This window comes from Silene latifolia, chromosome Y (genome assembly GCF_048544455.1).
Source record: "Silene latifolia isolate original U9 population chromosome Y, ASM4854445v1, whole genome shotgun sequence".
NCBI classification, from domain to species: domain Eukaryota; kingdom Viridiplantae; phylum Streptophyta; class Magnoliopsida; order Caryophyllales; family Caryophyllaceae; genus Silene; species Silene latifolia.
The window spans coordinates 452,793,413-452,814,615 of NC_133538.1; the positions used below are offsets into that span (position 1 = coordinate 452,793,413).

A 21,203-nucleotide genomic window follows, 5' to 3' on the forward strand; every position below is an offset into this window, starting at 1 on the left:
AACAATTAGCACATGGTAGGCTGAGCAGGTCTACGGTTTTTAGCAGAGATTGCCAGCATGTTAAAATCTAAGCCTGAACTATATTATTTCCATTCTGTTGTTTGAGGAATTTTGCTTATTAAGCATGCGATGATGATTTGTTACGATCGTAATTTTGACATCATATTTTAATTACTTTTGTTATAATACTTCAATCTATTTTGATATATTATTTCTTCTATACCATTTATATTGTGTAACATGGTGGGAGAACGTCTAGTTACTCCCCACTTTCGTGGTTTTATGTTTATAACATGACGGGTATTCTTATGGATGGGATATCGGTGTGAGAGCTAGCGAGTAGTCTCAAGATCCTACTGTTCTTCTTCCTTTTTTTCCTTTATGTTTTCAAATAACACTTTGAGGATTTTTGTTTTAGCCCTTTTTCTAGGAAAGTGGCATTTGTATTTGACCGAGCTTTGCAAATCTTCATAATTGAGAATTTTATATTCTCAATTTTTATCAGTTAGACTTTTATCATTGTGTTATTAATCCCGTTCGACAGTGATTCCGCCACTGTTTTGCACTAGATTTATAGGGGGATTACATACGGATAGACCAATCAATTATAGTGAGCGATTTTTTGTTGTATCAAAAAGATGACTTCAACTATAATCCCAATTGAAATCCTTGATTGAAATTGGATGATTTTCTTAATTAGGGTTAGAGATTTGAGATAATAAAATGGCGCCTTTTAATTTAGCCTTTGATGATTTTCTTAATCCATGGTTTTGATGAAGTAGAAGAAACGTGTTGTTAGGTAGATGTTTCTGTTTTTTTTTTAATTCCCTTTTTTTTAATTCCCCTTCAATTTAGCCTTTGATTATTTTCTTAATCCATGGATATGATGAAGTAGAAGAAACGTGTTGTTAGTTGGATGTTTCTAGGTTTTTTTTAACTCCTTTTTTTTAATTCCCTTTCAATTTAGCCTTTTATGGTTTGTATCCCCCAAAATTAAAATGGCGCCTAACTTTCATATTGGCAATTAGCAAGGCGGTAAATGAAAATTTTCATAGGAATATGTAACACTAGTGTTGCTCAAGTTTTGCGACAAAATGCAATATTTGTATCAAAATGTTGCACTTATAGTAATACAATGCAACACTTTTCTTAAAGTGATGCCCTTTATAAGTAAAAGCAACATTTTTGAATAAAGTGTTGCATAATTACCTCAATATTGCAACATAAGCATAACATGTTGCATACGAAATGTTGCATTACGTCCATTTTTGTAGTAGTGTCATCGAAAATTTCCTTTGCAATATTATTTGGTGTTGGTGACATATCCTTTTAGTCACACCTTATTCTTCCTTTTTATAATTGGATAATCACCTTATCAAATTGTTAACTTTTGCAACAAGTAATAAATGGTTGACCTTGTCACCTAATGTTGTTGTTGTTGACCGTATATTTGAGAGAAGTCAAGGGATATGGTTGTTGCTATTTCCACTTACTAATACTCCTTATTATACAAGCATTTTGCCCACATTTATTTATCATTCTTTATAAATAAAAAAAAGAGAGAAACAAAATCCTAAAACTCCTCTCAAGGAGTCATGACATATATCAGCCAAACATCATCATTTATTCATCATTATTTTGCTCTTATTCATCTCCTTTCGTCCGTTTTCAAAGGGTAACTGACTATCCTTTATCAGTTTTTGCTAATTTTTACCTTAGTTTAACAAACATGTGATTAATTCATATATATAGTATTTTGTTTTGAAGGATTTCCTGACGATCCACAAGAAGACAAGTTTATTGTGCATTTGGGCAGCGACTAGAGGTAACTCTTAAGGGCGTGACTCGATGTTTCATCAGTTTTATGAGTAGCTGTCTGATTATGCAGTTTTTAATGTTTAATATGTTAATTATGCAAAATTCGTTTTTATGGTGTATAAAATTTATGATAAGACCTCGGAATATGAAAGGATGAGCATGTAAAATTTCAAGTATAAATTCGTTAGTTTGTTATTTTAATTAAAAGAAATCGTCATTTAGTCATAATAATGAGTTTTAACCAATTTTGATGTATTAATTATTAAATTATGAAATAATTTCATGATATTGATTATTTTCAGTCCTATGATTTATGTTGATATTTAAGAAATTTTAATATCCGATTTATAGGTTTAATTTATAATTAAAAGTATTTAATCTTTGTTTAGGCAGAATTGATGTTTGATTTTTAATAGTTAGTTTTTAGAATTTTTAATTTTCGTGTGTTATTTTACTGGCTCAAATGATGAATTTAAGAACGATACAAATTTTTATATGAGCTGTTTTGGGTCGATTTATATTTCTAATAATTGAAATACAAATCTAGTTGTTTTAGAAATGTATTTATAATAAATGGAATTCGTGACTTTTGGTTTCTGAAAAAATTATTTGTGGTCTTTTTACGTCATTACAGAATGTTACAAATTTTCTTAAGGACCCGTTTGGTCAGAAGCTATTTTTATTAAATCAATTGGTGTTTTCGGTTTTATTGTCAATTTGGTTTTTAATTCGGTTAAAATACAAAATGAATATATTTTAACGATATTTTAAATTCTGGTCAGTGTTGGTATTATTAGTGACCACGTCAAATTTCATGAGTATCGAAGTTAAACTCGATTTTATAAACATAAAACACTGTTTTGGTTAAACCGAGTAAATAATGGTTTTGAAGTTAATTTATGGAGAAAGGTATTATGGTCTTTTTTCATATGATTTCAGAATATGTTAGGGCCTGTTTTATAAGAAGTATTTGAATAAAATTATTTTATCATTTTAAATGATGGATTAGTATTTAAATTGGATTACCCCAATTTAGTAATAAGAGAATAACTTATATTTTCTAACTTCTTAAATGACATTGTTTATAACATCATAAATTACTATTTTCATAATATTTCTACTATGAGAAGGTATTTATTCTAAGTAAAATTCTATTTATGGAAAGTTACTATTTTTGGAAGTTGCCTTCTTGGAAGGTTTTCTCTTAAAGAATTTGAATAATGAACACTTTTAAAATGGTTTTGAATACTTATGGAACAGTTAAGTGTAAGGCTTAGAATAATAAACTTAGGATATGCTTAATTTTGCCATTAGCTATAGAACTGATGATTTTCATCGGTGGTCATCTGAGAGTGTTGCACCCCGGGAGTTATGTACATACAATTAGACTAGGGCCTCGCATTGCGGAGTAAGACGCTGCCCTAGTATGGTTGCGGAACCGCGGTACTTTAGCATAGTCCGAGTGAAAATCTAGACTAAGACACTAAGCTGGTTTTCCATAAGGAGTATTTGATATTGTATCTTATACTTTAATGTTTTTTTGAACTTGATTTGGATTTTCAATTGTTCAAATGTTATTTATGTTTTAACACAGTATGATTTACTTAGGTTTCATATTTCAAGTAATTGTCGTTTCAGCATTTGCTTGTTTTAACTTGATGAAATGTGGCTGGGAGAACGCCTTAGTTACTCCCCAATGATGGTGGCTATTATGTATATAACATGACAGGTTCTGGACGTTGCTGGGGTTCGAGTGAGAGCTAGCGAGTAGTCGATCCTACTCCTTTATTTCTTTTCGTTTAAGTTGGTTTTAGTTTGAACACTTTGCAGGAAATTTTATTTTCGCCCTTTTTATAAAAGTGGCAATTGTTTAGACTTAACCATTTGTTTTTTTTTTCTATAATTGAGAATTTCCACATTCTCGTTATAATAATACTTAGTTTCGTTTTATCATTGTGATTTAATCCTATTCGACAGTGTTTCCGCCACTGTTTTGCACTAGTTTTTGTAGGGGATTACATTGTGTGGGACTAATAATCCAAGAACTAGCTAACTACGAATAAATCCGTGTACGATAAATATTTTTTTAGAATAATTGTGAGAACTATATATAATCTACTATTATATCACCGAATTTTTTCTTCAAACTGGTTTCAAATTCGTATCAAATTCATAATAGACGTTAAAAATGTATTAAACTGCCAAATATAAAAAATTATGCGGTTAGGCCGGCTACATCAATTTCTACTTTCTAAATTCCAATTCATCTATGTGTTTTTATTCACTTAATTATTTACCGCGGTTTTGCGTATGGCTGATTATTAAACTTATTAATTTGTCATGTACTAATTGTATATTTAAACGCGCAATAGTTTTTACAGTAGCTTTTCATAGTTTTTTTTGGAAAATTTCCATTTTGGTCCTTGAGGTTTGGGTTAATTCCACTTTAGTGCCTTGAGGTTTGCATAATTCCACTTGGTGTCCTGAGGTTTTGACTACTACCCACTTTGGTAACCTGAGTTTTGAATAAAATTTCATTTTGGTGACCTAAAACATTTAATAGTTAACTTTTATCTTAATTACATTTTCAGTAAAATAAAGTGCAAAATTGGATATTAAACTGTAAACAAAATAGTATAATCAACATAATATTGCAAGAAAATGCCTTTATGTTCAAAATATTTTTTTAGTACTCCCTCCATTCATCTTTTATCTTCTCATTTTAATAAAATACTTCCCACATATATTAGAAAAGTGGGAAGATAAAAGATGAATGAAGGGAGTATAAAATACTAAGAATGTTATGGATAGGTTACTAAAGTAGGAAGTAGTCAAAACCTCAAGGTACCACAGTGAAATTATGCGAACCTCATGGCACTAAAGAAAAATTAGGCTGAACCTCAGGGCAGCAAAGTGGAAATAGTTTTTTTTTTTGTTAATGGTTAACTATGAGGTATCTCATATGGGTTTAATTGAATATAAAGTACTTCTTAGTGCAATAAATTAGGTCAAACTCACATATATATTGGTTAAGAAGTGAAACGATTATGCATATATATTTAGTAATTTGATGCCATTTTCTTAAAATTGAAACTCTTTTCTAAAATTTGTTCACTTTGTTATTATAAATAAAGAGTAGAATAAAAATGTAAGATAATGAGACTTGATTTTGTTAATAAATAACATTTCAAATAAACAAAAATTAGTTATAATTTTAATAGATATAATCTAAAACTAATCGAGTTTAAGAATGGTATCCTAATATCCTACTCCCTCCAATCCACACAAAACACTTGATTTGTTTTTTGGAGGTCAAATTTTGTAAAGTTTGACCGTTAATTCACTCAAAAATATCTCACATCTAAAAAATTAGATTTCGTATTATATATTTCACATGAAGTTCATAGGGAACAACCAGTCTTAATGATAGATAGTCAAAAACAAATTTGTATTGTTTAGAGATCTAACAAAAATCCTCCAAATAGGCTACATATATAATTGAGATACATGTTATTTTGCGTACCACCATTCAACATTTACACTGTCGTATGCTTACATAATGGAATATTGGTAGATGTTGTAAGTTAATCTAATTTGTAAACCTTATAAAACCAGTCTCAGTTATCACGTGCTCATTTTATGGAATTAAACCACATTTTTGGGAAAGACGTTTTAAAATAACTAAAATCGGGGGTGCGTACAATAAAAATTGGTAATTACATAATAAAACTGTGTCTTCGGATGCTATACAACTGATATAATTAATACCAAAAAAAGTAGCTTTTATGTTAAATGGACTGATGATCCATGAACAATTAACTAAGTCAACCAAAAAGTTTTCTATGTTCCGATTTTCAACATAGTTGGACTTTTTTTTAAACTTAGTTTACTTCTACTACGAAACCATGATAATGTAAACAAACGTGTGAATTCTTAGAACATTCAACTTGCATATTGTTAAAGATGATCCTAACGGGAGCCTCATGCATCCTATGTAATAGAATTACATATATTTTTGTACTGTTGTTTAGAGACTATTAATTTTATTAGAGTTTAGTATGGATTTGATTTTACGAGAAGTATATAAAGAGCAAAACACTCTCTTAATGCTAGATACTCAAGGTAAACTTATGCTATAGGCCGGAGATCTAACAATTTCTCTAAACACACTTAATATAGATAATTATGATACTTGTTGCTTTACTTAACACCATTTAGTTTTACGTAGTTGTTATAGCTTAAAATAATTTGCAAAACTCATAAAGATCTGTCTCATTTATTAAGGGCGGTTCATTTGGTGAGCTGCACTATGTTTATGGAGATAACTATTGTATTTAATTAAAACCAGTAATAACTATAACAATAATGGAAGAACTAATTACATACTCTTACTATGTCATTTGATGTTTAACAACTGAAATGATAACTACTAAATGACAAAACTTCTATGCTAAATGACTAATAGTTCATTGATGATCAACTAGACCAACCACGAACTTTTGTATATCAATGATTTAAACATAACTAGTGTAAGACCCGTGAAATTCACGGGGTTATTTAAAATTTTTAGAAATTAAAATTTATTTACTTAATATGAGAAATGAATATAGGAAGACGAATTTAATCATTATAAATAAATAATTAACACGCCTATATATAGTTTTGGTTGGTGCCCCAATCTCGATTGACCTACTTTATCTTATAAGAAACAGAGTTACATTGACTTGACTAATTCTTAGATTTACCATTTCAATCTTGTTTAATTATGATTAAATTAAAATTTACAAACTTGATTATAAAACGCATTCCATGCTCCCGTTGTGTGTACTATTGTTACCTCACTACTCATTCAATTAATATTGTTACTCTCAACTACTGTTAATTTTATTATCATTGTTATTAACATTAATTTCACTACTCGTGTTGTGAATACTGTCACTTTCGCTACCATCGTTGATATATTTTTACTTTATTACTCGCATTGTTGATTATAATTATTTCATGACGTATGTTCAATAATGAGCTAATTTCAAATTGTAAAAACCTTGAGTTTGAAATAGAGGTTAAATGTGTTAATAGTGAATATAAAACATATAAAAAATGATTTGTCGTGTTCATTGTCCTGGACATACACTAAAATGAAAACGTCTCAACTTAGATTTTTTTTTCAAAAAGTACTTGTATAAGGTGTCTTGCACAATCTACATAGTATAAAAGCTAAGTTTTTTCTTGGCTTCTGATTGGCTGATGAGTTTTTATATGTGGGTCCTCCATGTTTTCTATTATATTTAATTACCCTCTCTGCTCAACCCAATTCCTATTCCTATCTCTCATTCTTTATTTTAACTATTATGTTAAAACATAAGTTAAAATGTCACAATTTACTTATAATGTTGCAATTTACATACATTCAACGGGTGTAACATGTCAAATATCTTTAATATAATTCTAATAAAATACGGTTGTATATTATATGGTATTCAAATTTAATATTTATCAAATATTCGAATCTCTAAATATGGACTATTTATATTGTCTCGGTATTGAACACTTAATCACGCTCAGTTATATATTCATGTATCTAATGATATCGCCTGCTATTACGACCCATGCATTTTTTGCATGGGTATAAAACTAGTTATTTTTTTTAAAAAAAAAAACTTGTGTATTTTGTGTTTCAAAATCCCTCTTTCATTTGGTATATTTTTTCGTAACAATAGTACCTTGTTTATCTTATATTGTGACAATTTTCTCATTTTATAATATACTTACTTATTTTTATTACTTTTTGTATTTTTACATTAATTTGTAATTGTTTATTTTTTTTTTAAAGAAAATGCCCAATTTGGAAAATAGACTTTCTTTTTATTTGATTAGAAGAAAAATAAAACTTTTGAAATGAACAACAATGGGCCATAATTATTGGACTCACTTTTCAGTCAAGTAAAACTTGTGAAATGACCAACCGGAAAAATAATATCCTTGCCTTCATCTTCCATTTTATCAAATTAATTTCCAATAGTTCATCCCTCGTAATTCATTAACCCATCTCTCTAATCCTCTAATGTTGACCTCTATTCAAGACCAAAATGCCTCAAAACCCAAAAAACACTAATCCCCACGTCGATTGTGGCCATCACATCTGCGAGAATGCGCTGAATCGTCCCCTTCTACCTTTGTTGTGTTGAGATGGTGAAGTTGGGCAGATTTGAAGATGATTAATAGAATCAAATTGTTCAAAACTAAAATAAAATGTCTCAAGAAATATAAATTGATTCGAAGGCTGTGTTGAAATGGTGATTTGATGATGGAATTGAAATTCTTTTATGGTAGATGAATGCACTGCTCACCTACTTAATAATAATAGTGAAAATACTTGGTAAAAGTGTTGTCTTATTTGGCAGGCCATTTTCTGGAAAGGCTTTATGGGGCTTGGTGTAGAGGATGAAAATAGAATTACAGTTTTGCCCTTCATTTCCTACTTAGTAAGTGAAATATAGGAGTTTTTGGACATTTTTGCCCAATTTATGAGAGACCTCCAAAATGTTTTTTCTGAATGCTCATAGTGCCACGTCAGCTGTTTAAGCGTCTTCTTTAATATATATAATGATGATTGAACTTCTTTTATCAACTATAGACTATATTTATACATATGATTCTAATAGGAACTCTGTGCATTGCACGGGCTTTTCAACTAGTATAGTCAATAAAATATAATAAAGAGTAACGGGAGACACGCATAAGCCGTACTCCGCATAAGCCAGGATTTATTGAATACAATTTACAAGAACTATTAAAAGATTAAAAGAAAAAAAGGAAATTAATTAACAAGGGATCTTAGAAGTAAACCACTCCATGACATGAAGAGGTGCTTTAATCAATTCAAGTGCCAATTCCACAAGCACCGTCACACAGAAACAACACGGACATAACTCAAGGTCAACCTACAATCACCAATTCAAACCATTAATTAATTCAATTTACCGTAAATTAGCGTATTTTAATCAAAGATAAACAAATAATTAGGACGGAGAATATATAAGTGAATGAAAAATACCCGACGATCCAGACGATAACGCCGACAATGGAGACAAGAAGGGCCAAGAATGCGAAGGGTAGACCCAATAGAAACCCCAATGGCCTGCAATCACCACAACACATTTTCTTTAATTTTGGTAGAAAATAATGGGGTTTTCAAGTTTGAAGTTTGAAGGTAATGGTGTTTGTGGGGGGTTATGGTGGGAGAAGTAGTTATTAGTAGTAGTTGTTTGTGTCGGCTAATTGCGGAAGATTGAAGGTGTGTTTTTTTTTTTTTTAAACCCACAGAGATAAATATATTACTCTAACGAAATATAGCGACTTGCTACATCAGGTTGTTTCTCAATCCAAACAGAGCGACCCGAGACTACTGGTAGCGCATGAGCCAAAGCGTGAGCTACCTTATTGTTCTTACGAGACACAGAAGAAAAAACAACAGAAACAAAAGAATTACAAAGACGTAAAATATCGTCCAACACAAGAGCGAAAACACTGCGACCCGTTTTCCTTCATTTCAGCCCTTCTATAACTTGAGAACAGTCGCTTTCGACGATCACCGCATCATGACCTGCCTTTACCGTCTCTTCAAGACCTTCGAGCACTGCCACCGCTTCAGCAACATGGGCTTCCTACACCTCTGGTCTCCGAGCTGCCATGCTCCATAACACCTTCCATGCATTATCCCTACACACCCCACCTATTCCCACACCAATGCCTTCCTTAACCCCCGCATCGACGTTCAATTTAACCCAGCCTTCCCCAGGAGCCGTCCACCCCCTTTCTTTCTCAATCTGTCCCTCATCTGCCTGCCTCCCCTCCCGTTTAGTCTGCGCCACCCTATCCCCCTCAATCTCCTCCAAGACCCGTTGAACACGACTAACCACCATGTCAATCTCACCCTTCCCCCCTTCCCCCCCCCCCCGAAGACCTCCTGATTTCGCACCTCCCACAACGCCCAACACCCAACCATCAACAGCCCATAATCCCTTTTGTCGATCTCCCTCCAACAACCCTCAACCCAATCCCTTATCCCACCAAGCCCCCCGACCTCCTGAAACTACACCCCCAACCTTTCCCAAACCTCGCTTGCAAACCACAATCACGAAATAAATGAATACTTGACTCGACTTGACACTGACACAAAGGACACAAGACATCCTCCCTACCGACCCGAAAAGATAAATTTACCTTGGTTGCTAGCGCGTCATTCCACAGCTGCCAGAAGAAGAGCTTGATCTGTGGCCACACTTGAACTTTCCAAAGGTTATTCCATATCCATTTACTTCGTTCCCATGTCGATGGCTCAGAAGTATCACTCTCAATCCCCACTAAAAGCTTGTAGGCAGAGCGAACATAATACTCCCCGTCCCTCTCCACAGCCCAGTACCACATATCATCATTGTTCTCCTCACTCAACCGAATGTTGCGCACTCTTTCCCTCTCAAACGGCAGCAAGTACATCGAAAGCTTCTCCTCACTCCAAGCTCCTCCACCCGTGACCATAAGGTCAGACACCTTCATCCCCACATTCGCCCCAAAGCACGGAGATAGGACCTTCCCCGTCTGCGTATTCGGTATCCACTGATCACCCCAAACCAAAGTGTCTAAGCCGTTCCCAATACGTCGACGCAGACCATTTAATAAACCGTCCCTCGCACTTAAAAATACTCCGCCAAGTATAGCTCGGATTATGCCCCAGATTTGTCGTTAAGAAATCACGCCCGTGGTAATATTTACCTCGCATCAATTGAGCCCAGAGACAGTCCGGTGATGTTAACAAACGCCATGCTTGCTTACCTAAAAAAGCTTGATTCGACTTGAAGAAATCTGGAAATCCCATTCCCCCTATGCACTTGGGTTTATACATTTGATTCCACGACACCCAAGAAATGCCCTTCTTACCATCCTCATGACCCCACCAAAACCTCGAGATCATTCTCCGTAGATCGTCACAAAAAGCAGCTGGAAGTTTAAAAATACTCATCACATAGGTAGAGAGTGAATTGGCCACAATTATATATATATATATATATATATATATATATATATATATATATATATATATATATATATATATATATATATATATATATATATATATATATATATAATTTTTATATTGGTAGCTCTAATTTGAGATATCCTTAACATATCTTCTGATTTTGCTTCTACTGAAATGTTTTTCTAAAAAGCATGCATATGTTTTTTTAGAAATTGATTTTTTATAATCTTCCTATAACATTTACGCTATTTTATTAGGGCGTTTTTGCAGATTATCTACGAGTCATGCTTGTGTTCATCTAACATGGTCGTGGTCTCGTGACGAGGAGCGAGAAATAAGCTCTTTGCTTAATCAACGTATTTGATACAACTCGCTATTATTAACGCAAGAACCACTTGATTAGATGGACGAAAACATAATCAGTTACTCAATTTGGGAGACGAATCAACTATTGCACCGTCAAATGATTCTTTTTGCGTGCAAAAATGTTGGTGTTATTCCTGTAAAACAGAAGATAGACATCCTGGTAAAATAGAAGACATCGTTCAATTCATGTAAAACACTAGGAGTACCAGGGGACAAAAACGGGTCTACAGTCAACGCCAAATATCTATCCTGATCGATAACACCAGAATATTAGTCTTAGCTCCTTACCGTGGTTGTACACGACTTGGAACTGAAAGAGTGAAAGTCACCCAAATCAACTAAAAGATCCAGGAAGTCCACGCAGAACCGAGTTACTTAGTCTTCCCTCAGTTCGAGTTCGAGCTTGAACTGCGGCTGATTTTCTCAAAGTCAATTACACCAACAGCTTAATTATGTTGCTTTTACTCCCTTAATTTTTTTATAATCATTTAGCTTCACGTATTCACATATACATATATCAAATCAATAAGCGTAATAGTAATTGTCTAAAATAGTCTAGAACGAGTAGTAGAGTAGTATTTTCTGCGCAACCGAGCAGAGGGACTTACTTTGTATCAATCTATTGAGTATCCGCCATGAAAATCCAATTGAGTATCAAATATAATAGTAATAATTGATGAAATATTAGTATTAGAGACAAATGACAGTCGACCATGTGTAAACACAAATACATAATCAAAGAAATAATTCAAATGACCTATCGGTTGTAGTCAACTAGCCTTTTCTCGTGCCATCTCTTACCATCTTCAATCTGCTCGATCGGGTGTTGGTGGAGGAATCCATAATGACCAAAATCGTGTCATTGAGAGATCCCATGAGTCTAGAATAAGCGTTATGGATCCGTCTTTCAAATCAAACACCCTTAAATCATCTGCTATATAAACCGAATCTGACTTTAAACCAGAACTACATTGCTCAATTGGGACTGCAAATAAAGGAGTCACTTCTTTGCATTTCGTTTAGAACAACTCAACTAATAACGATCATCATGGTAATTTTGTTGACTGTTATGGTACATTAGCTATGTTTGGAGTCATATTTGAAGATCACGTGAAAGGTGTATGATCAAAATTTCAATTGTTGATCTCATGCACTTGCGGAGTATAGATATTAGTTATTTTACTATTTGCAAAGTAACGAGAGATACAAGAATCACAGACTATTTCAGTAATTTAAGTGTTTTTATATATCATTTTGTAATACTACGGTTTTCTATATCTATGGGTACTCTATCGAGTGGTACCTACTCTGTCGAGTAAGTATATTTTTATATGAAACAGTATTCTGCCTGATGGGTACTCGATCGAGTACGTGTGGCATTCGATCGAGTAAGGGGCACTCGATCGAGTAAGTCACATACTCGATCGAGTAAGTGTGTTTTACGGATTTGTTTTGACAGGTTTTTCTAATAACGCGAGATTAATATAAAAGGCTTCCGTCATTTTCTTTAATCAGTTTTCACTTTTCTAAAAACCTTTCAAGAGAGGAAAAGAGTTACGTCGTTCTCATTCTTCGTGTTATTGGAAAATCCCAAGGCTAAGTTCGTCGGATCGTCTCATTCGTTATATCGTTGAGTTCGTCGTGTCGAGGGTAATATTCTAGTATAGTTTTTATATCGTTTCATTGATTTTAGTTGAAACCCCAATTGGGTAATATGGGGGTTTTGGGGAGTATTGTTGATGTTAGATTGTGATTGTATGATTGTGTGTTTATAGGAGGTTATTTCGTTGAAGAACGATTATGATTAGCTGGTGGTGACGATCTTGGTGATTGCTGTTTCAGGTAGGGTTTTCCCTACTTAGTATTGAATACATAAGTGTGGTTGGTAATTGTTGTTGTTGTTGTATATCGTATTGGCATTAGATTCTGATTTGGTGATTGTTGGTAGTGTAGTGTAATTATTGTGTATAACTATCTGGGATCTTCGGGGCGCGTCCCTGGCTGAGTAGAGTCACTTGCGGGAGTGACTTCACGCCCTTGGTTAGCCCTCTGTGGAACCCACTACAGGAGGGGATGTGCACATTAAGGAAACTTGGGTTTATCGCTCGATGGAGATGAGCGGAGATTTGGTGGGTACGGCTGCGGTCCCCCACTAGCGGCGTGGAGTACTTGTTGTGATGGGTACTCTGGCAGGGCTACACACTTTAGTGTATAGTCAGTTGGGTGGAGATTAGAGACGGAGACTGGGATTTGTTTGAGCTGTTTGTGATATTGTTCCTTTATGGTATTTGTTTTATGTAATCTGTACTAATCCCGTTTAAATGTTTTAAAAACTGTGGTGATCCATTCGGGGGTGGTGAGCAGTTATTGAGCAGGTATGGTTGATGCGCATGGGATAGCTGGGTTGAGTCATCACGAGCTGTTTTAGAAGTCTTTTGCTGTGTCGAATGTTGTTCTTTAGCTAGTTGGTTTAACATTTGAGAACCTTTGTATTTTCTTTTATCAGCTTCGGATGTGGTTGTATCGCTTTAAACTTTATTACTATTAAAGTACATTTCGTTGTTGTCTATTTGATTATCATTGCCTCGGGTAACCGAGATGGTGGCGTTCTCATACTTTAGGTGGTCCTGGTAAGGCACTTGGAGTATGGGGATGTCACAAAGTGGTATCAGAGCGACGATCCTGAAACCTGTAACCAATGAACCTAATGAACATCGGGAGTCAAACTAAAATGAACTAGGGTAGAAGTTGTAGGAGCTAATGCAAAGACTTGGGAGACGTCCTAAAGTCGCGAACTCGCCCTACAATTTTGAACCGGTCACTAAGGGGTGTGTGTTGGGATCGCTATGTTTTTACTAATGTTCTTTTGTGTATGTTGAATGATATGATGTATGAATATGTTGGATGGATGGGTTTATGTGGTTGAATGGAGGTGTGGTGGAAAAGATGAAGATAATTGTTTATGATAACCTGCATTGTGGTTGGGATTGCTACTAGTTACTATTGTTTATATGCATATAATTGGATGAATAAATTGTATGAATACGTGTATGAATATGATCAATGAATTGGTTTGAAAAGATGGAGTGTCAATTGCATGAGAATATTAATTTTGTGATTATGAATATGTTTAGTGATACGGTCGTTCTGTACCAAAAATAAAATACCTAAGTACTACTAACAGAAGTCAGCGGTAAGTAGGGTCGATCTCCACAGGGAGGCGGTTTACTATCTACTTGTCTATTCTAACTGTTTAATGTCACTAATGGGGGTTTAAATTGTTTTGATTAGACTAAGAGATTAAAGAAAGGGGTAAAGGAAAGAGAGAAATTAACAGATAAGGGAGAGGAATATGCTAGGAGTCGGTCTACCGTGGCAGCTACACTATCGGGTCAACTGAGTCGATTAAACTGTTGATAAGAAGAGCTATGGTCGTCATCTTTCGGTCCTTAAACCGCCCTAGGGTCTCCTAACTTAGCTTTCGCCCTAATTAGGTATTAACTATTGTAATTAAGCAAGCCTTCCCTTCCAATCTTTCGATCCAGGTCGGGGTTAACTAGATAAATTGGTCTCCTGCATGCATTCATTCAACCTAATAACAATTATATTGCTTAATACAATTCTTATCGCAAGGCTAATCTAATCAAGTCGATCCTATCATATTACTACCACGGCTTCCCTAATCCTAACATATTAAGGGAAATTAGCTAGACATGATTAAGGGGGAAACAAGAAATAAAGGGAGAACAATAATCATGAGCATAAATTAAAGAGAAAAAGAAAGGGGAAGAATTAATTACTAAAATAGATCCGGAAGAAAGAACAGTAGCAAAGTAACAGTGCATGATAAAGTTCCAGAATAATTAGAGAGGAGAAGCCCCCTTATTATGTCGAAATCCCTCCTATTTATAAGAAAAATAAGATTATTAACTAACCTAATGACGGAAATAAGCTTAAAAGGCCCAGCCCATAGCAAATCCACTCGATCGAGTCATTTAAAACCACTCGATCGAGTAACTAAAGCTTAAACCACTCGATCAAGTAGAAAATCTACTCGATCGAGTAAATCAATAAATGCAGCTACTCGATCGAGTAGAAAAAGGAGTCGATCGAGCAAAATTCTACTCGATCGAGTACTTTCCAACAACAGTTTCCTGCTTTGCGCACTGAATTTCAAATGGCTGCCATTTCTTCGTTACTTGGGAAAACAGGGTGATTCCGGTGGCGTTGGAAATCTAAGAGAACAAGGTTTTATCTCCAATTGGAATCACCTGAATATCTATTGTAGAACTCGAGATATAGCTCTTCAAAGTAGGCACTAGCAATTTAAAGTTCTTCCTTTGCTCGCCTAGCTATCTTTCTTCTTTGCGCATCTCAAAATTGCTTCATTCCCGCTCCAAATTCACTCTTCCTACAAATGCATGCTACACGGACGGTAAAAGGATTGATTTCTCTACTTTTGGGTTCATTCCTGCAAATAAGACAAAATAACCTAAAGGCAAAACATTTTATGGAAATGTGGAGGTATAGGCGGCCAAGCTAGTTCCTAAACAAAACCATATATCAACATCCGTTTCCAACTCAATTATGAATTAAGCACATGCCCTTCATTGGGCATAAAAACTCACCAAACCGAACTAGAAACACTCCTCAAATGATATAAGATAGAACATAGGAGCAGAAACCGACTAATCAACAAACAACATCTCTTTTTTCAAATTTTTCCTTTCTTTTTCTATTTTTTCTGTTTCTTCTTTTCTTCTTTTTCGAATTTTTTTTCTCTTTTTCATTTTCGAATTCCTTTTTTTTCAACCTTTTTTTTTCTTTTTCACGTCTTTTTCATCATCCTCCTTTTCTTCATAAGTTACCAACTCCGAATCAATAGATGCAAGCCAAACTTGATACAATAGACAATATACCGCAGAACAATCTAAACTAGCTTGACAAGGCAGGCTAAATTTGGAATGTAGCTAAGGGTCAACAGGCAAATTTGGCTAATGTGGAGTTTAATGGGTAAAAATGAAAGAAAGGGAAAATGTAAGCACCTCCCTGCATGTGACACCAACCACTAACCCGAATGTATGAAGGCAAAAAGCAATTGAATTTCATATACGTGCAAATTGATGATACATGTTATGCAAGGAGTAACTACTCACAATCCTACATGAAACCGGTCATAAATGACACCAGTTTATACGGCTCTAATTCCTTAGAATTTATAAGTAGGTTGCCAAAATTTCAGGTCAAATCTATATGTTCAGCTAAATTAAACATTAACTCGTAAATATGCAATAAGACAAAGCTAAAAGATAACAGTTTATTGCAAGGCTTAAGCAAAAAGACAATTTATAGTGCAATTTCATCATTAAAATCTACCGTTCCGACTCAACCTATATGCAAAAATAAACGTGATTTTTTTGAATTTTTCAATTTTTCTAATTTTTAGGGAATTTTTAAATTTTTAAGAATAAAAGACAATGCATACATAAATTGAATGTGATAACAGAAATGCAATAAAAACAATATGCAGACGCAGATATGGATGCATAACCTCCCCAAACCAAACTGTATAATGCCCCCATTGTACCCAAACATGGAAAGGAAATGCAAACTAGAAGAGAAAGAGAGTAAATGCTGAAAAACTCACAAGATGCGCGAATAAAGGGACCTCCCCAAACCGACCATGAACATGGGAGGTTGCTAAAGGCCCGGAAAACCGTCTCGGGAAGCTAATCCAAGTCAAATACACTCGATAGCAGATGAACAGTGGCTGATCGAGTAGAATGGGCATCCAAAACCGCTCGATCGAGGGGAAAAGCAGTCGATCGAGTGGTTTTCTTTCTGCAGGTGGTCGATCGAGTGGATTAATTACTCGATCGAGTGAATCCATCAGCTAAAGTGCTCGATCGAGTAGAAAAACTACTCGATCGAGTGATCCTCAGCGTGTTCCTGCAAAACGCAATGAAAAACAGCCCGCAAACTAACTAAACAAGCATACTAAAATAGTTTATGGTATAAGAACCATTTATTACAACTGAAATCAAATAAAAATGCAAAATAAAATCGCCGGGTTGCCTCCCGGGTAGCGCTAGCTTCAGTCATGTCCCAGCTCGACCTTCTTTTCTTCAAGCCTCTCTAATTAGTTATAATCAAAGCAGCTCAAAGCGCGCAGCATTAGATCGTACATCTGCGCATGTGCTACACAGAAGCATAAGTAGCACAATAGTGGATTGAAGAAATAGGAAATAAAAATATGTAAACATTTAAGTCTAACAAATTTCCTATGCGAGCTCCTAAATTTATCCACAAAATAAAGGAGCGCGGGGGCAATATATAATAAATTAAGGTCCTGATTCAGATTAGAAATTTTGACGTGACAAGTACGGTGAAAATTCGTCAAATTATACGTCCACATGGGAGGGGGTATATCATTATAAGAATTAGCACGAGTCAAACCAGGTAGTATACTTTGAATATTAACAATAATAAAATTACCGCTAATTACCTCAGGAAGGTTGCTCTCAACGTCGGAATCACTGACAGAGGAATTTATTACCTCATCCGTGCTAGGAGCATATACGGACTCAGCTGTCCTTTCATCGTCCTCAGTGGAATTTGTTCCGTAAATCTCAGACTCAAGCGCATCCAACTCGGCTTTGAATAGGGGAGACTCACCGTATCCATTATTGTCATCAAAATCATCATCTAAATCAAACCCAAATGACGAATCCAAGCTCCCAATGGCCAGACTACTCGATCGAGTAGAATTGTCAATCGATCGAGCAGTTTCCTCCTGGAAAATCACTCGATCGACCAATATTAGTCACTCGATCGAGTGATTCCTCCTGTACAGCGCTGAAATCCTCGTGTGGGGTGGTGAAATGTGATAGAAACTCGTCGTCTGAGTCATAAAAGTCATCCTCAGCATTGGGCAACACGGTTTCTTCATGGGAAAAACCGCTCTCAGCAAGGTATACCTCTTCTGGTTGCCCATTATCCGACTCAGCTGCTAACTGAGCTATTTGTGACTCCAGCTCAAGGATTCGAGCGTCCATATGTCTATCACTCTCTTGCATTTTGGATACAAGCGTCCCCATTAAATATGTCAGCTCCGCGATCTCTTTTATCTGTATCTCAGCTGCTAACTGAGCAATTACAGACTCGAGCTTATCAACTCGCGAGAAGAATTGTCTATCATATTCTTGCGCTTGGAATGCAAGTGTCTCCATCAAGGATTTCAGCTCCGCAATCTCTTCTTATTGTATATCAGGAAGACCTTGTTGCGGTGGCCATTGATAGGGTGGATGTGGCGGCACAACTACAGTTGCTTGACTAGCTCGACTACACTGTTGGAACGCGTAAACTTCGTCATTCTCTGCCAAACAAAAAACTGCATTATGCCCAGCAGCACCACATCTCCCGCAGTAAATCACCCGATGTGCCATATAATGGGACATAGGTGACGGGTCAAAGGTACTCAAGCCTTCCATTTGACGATCTTTCGCCTAGAACTGTCTAGGTAGAACCTGTAAGGCCTATCAAAACAGCACTCAAGGAAAAAGATTAGAACGGCCTCAAGGGAGAAATCCCCTGAGGCTAAAAACAGATAAAATTAAACGAATAAATAATTATTTGCCTCCCCGGCAACGACGCCAAAATTTGATACGGTCGTTCTGTACCAAAAATAAAATACCTAAGTACTACTAACAGAAGTCAGCGGTAAGTAGGGTCGATCTCCACAGGGAGGCGGTTTACTATCTACTTGTCTATTCTAACTGTCTAATGTCACTAATGGGGGTTTAAATTGTTTTGATTAGACTAAGAGATTAAAGCAAGGGGTAAAGGAAAGAGAGAAATTAACAGATAAGGGAGAGGAATATGCGAGGAGTCGGTCTACCGTGGCAGCTACATTATCGGGTCAACTGAGTCGATTAAACTGTTGATAAGAAGAGCTATGGTCGTCACCTTTCGGTCCATAAACCGCCCTAGGGTATCCTAACTTAGCTTTCGCCCTAATTAGGTATTACCTATTGTAATTAAGCAAGCCTTCCCTTCCAATCTTTCGATCCAGGCCAGGGTTAACTAGATAAATTGGTCTCCTGCATGCATTCATTCAACCTAATAACAATTATATTGCTTAATACAATTCTTATCGCAAGGCTAATCTAATCAAGTCGATCCTATCATATTACTACCACGGCTTCCCTAATCCTAACATATTAAGGGAAATTAGCTAGACATTATTAAGGGGGAAACAAGAAATAAAGGGAGCACAATAATCATAAGCATAAATTAAAGAGAAAAAGAAAGGGGAAGAATTAATTACTAAAATAGATCCGGAAGAAAGAACAGTAGCAAAGTAACTATGTATGATAAAGTTCCAGAATAATTAGAGTGGAGAAGCCCCCTTATTATGTCGAAATCCCTCCTATTTATAAGAAAAATAAGATTATTAACTAACCTAATGACGGAAATAAGCTTAAAAGGCCCAGCCCATAGCAAATCCACTCGATCGAGTGATTTAAAACCACTCGATTGAGTAAATAAAGCTTAAACCACTCGATCGAGTAGAAAATCTACTCGATCGAGTAAATCAATAAATGCAGATACTCGATCGAGTAGAAAAAGGACTCGATCGAGCAAAATTCTACTCGATCGAGTACTTTCCTACAACGCTTTCTGCTGCGCTTTATGACCGAACTTCAAACGGCTGCCATTTCTTCGTTACTTGGGCAAACAGGGTGATTCCGGTGGCGTTGGAAAGCTAAGAGGACAAAATTTCATCTCCTAATTGAATCACCTGAATATCTGTTGTAGAACTCGAGATATAGCTCTTCAAAGTAGGCACTAGCAATTTGAAGTTCTTCCTTTGCTCGCCTAGCTATCTTTCTTCTTTGTGCATCTCAAAATAGCTTCATTCCCGCTCCAAATTCACTCTTCCTACAAATGCATGCTACACGGACGGTAAAAGGCTTGATTTCACTACTTTTGGGTTCATTCCTGCAAATAAGACAAAATGACCCAAAGTAGCATATTCGGGGCATTTCGTAGCATAAAACCACGATAAAAGCATAGAAATACGTGCATAAAATAGGCTAAAAAGACTATATAAAATGCACGTATCATTTAGTTGACGAAGTGTATTTGTAATATTGTTGCATTAGTAACATGGAAATGGGATTTGTAATGTATGAGTATGTTTTGTATTACGAAAAGTTATAAAATTAAAGCATGCGGGTAGTACATGATTGATAAGTTGAATGTTATATGAGCATGATAGATGTTATTATTTGGCTTTTTTTAGGTAGTAACATGTGGTTAGGGATAGTGGTTTTAAAAGTATCAAGTCGCTTTTGTTCACCTTGTTGATGTTTAAGTTGTTTGAAAGAGAAGATCAAATAGTTATGTCTTCTGATTACAGCAAAATTGTCTTTCAACTGTTATAACATGAGATCATAAATGATTTTGATGCGATTCCAATTGGAGGTCATAACTTGTTCTTTTATGATTCTAACGATAGGTCACACGCCCAAAATGACCAAGAAACAAGTGAGATATGACCATTTTACGAAAATTGGACAGTGCCGAGAAATGCGTAGGGTACTCGATCGAGTGGCCCTCACTCGATCGAGTGGCCCTCACTCGATCGAGTGCGCCTCTTGTTACTCGATCGAGTAGCCCTCGTGATGTATTTTACGTGCCTCTGACCTTCACCTACTCGATCGAGTAAGTCACTCGCTCGATCGAGTGACCTGTACTCGATCTAGTGACCCCTGTTTTGGGTCATATGCTTATCTTTTGACTTCGTTGACTATTTTGTTTAATTCAAAGGTGTTTTTTTGCTGCCTTATGCATTGTTTTACGTATGTGTTGGTCCTGAAGCGTAAGTTACCCAATCTTATGATGTAAAGAGTGGCACCTATGATGAGTATGAGTTCGGAGGGGAGGACATGAGTTATATGTAGTTGTGATGGATAGA

The 21,203-nt window shown here is 35.5% G+C and overlaps 1 protein-coding gene across 1 annotated transcript; it reads right to left on the reverse strand.

Moving 5' to 3' along the window:
• Positions 1 to 8,642: 8,642 nt before the first annotated feature.
• On the reverse strand, positions 8,643 to 8,979 carry LOC141627029 (signaling peptide TAXIMIN 1-like). Its single transcript, XM_074440546.1, has 2 exons — positions 8,848 to 8,979; positions 8,643 to 8,750 (listed from the first exon to the last, which is right to left on the reverse strand). The coding sequence occupies exons 1-2, from the start codon at positions 8,977 to 8,979 to the stop codon at positions 8,643 to 8,645; spliced, it is 240 nt and encodes a 79-aa protein (XP_074296647.1).
• Between the last annotated feature and the right edge of the window lie 12,224 nt (positions 8,980 to 21,203).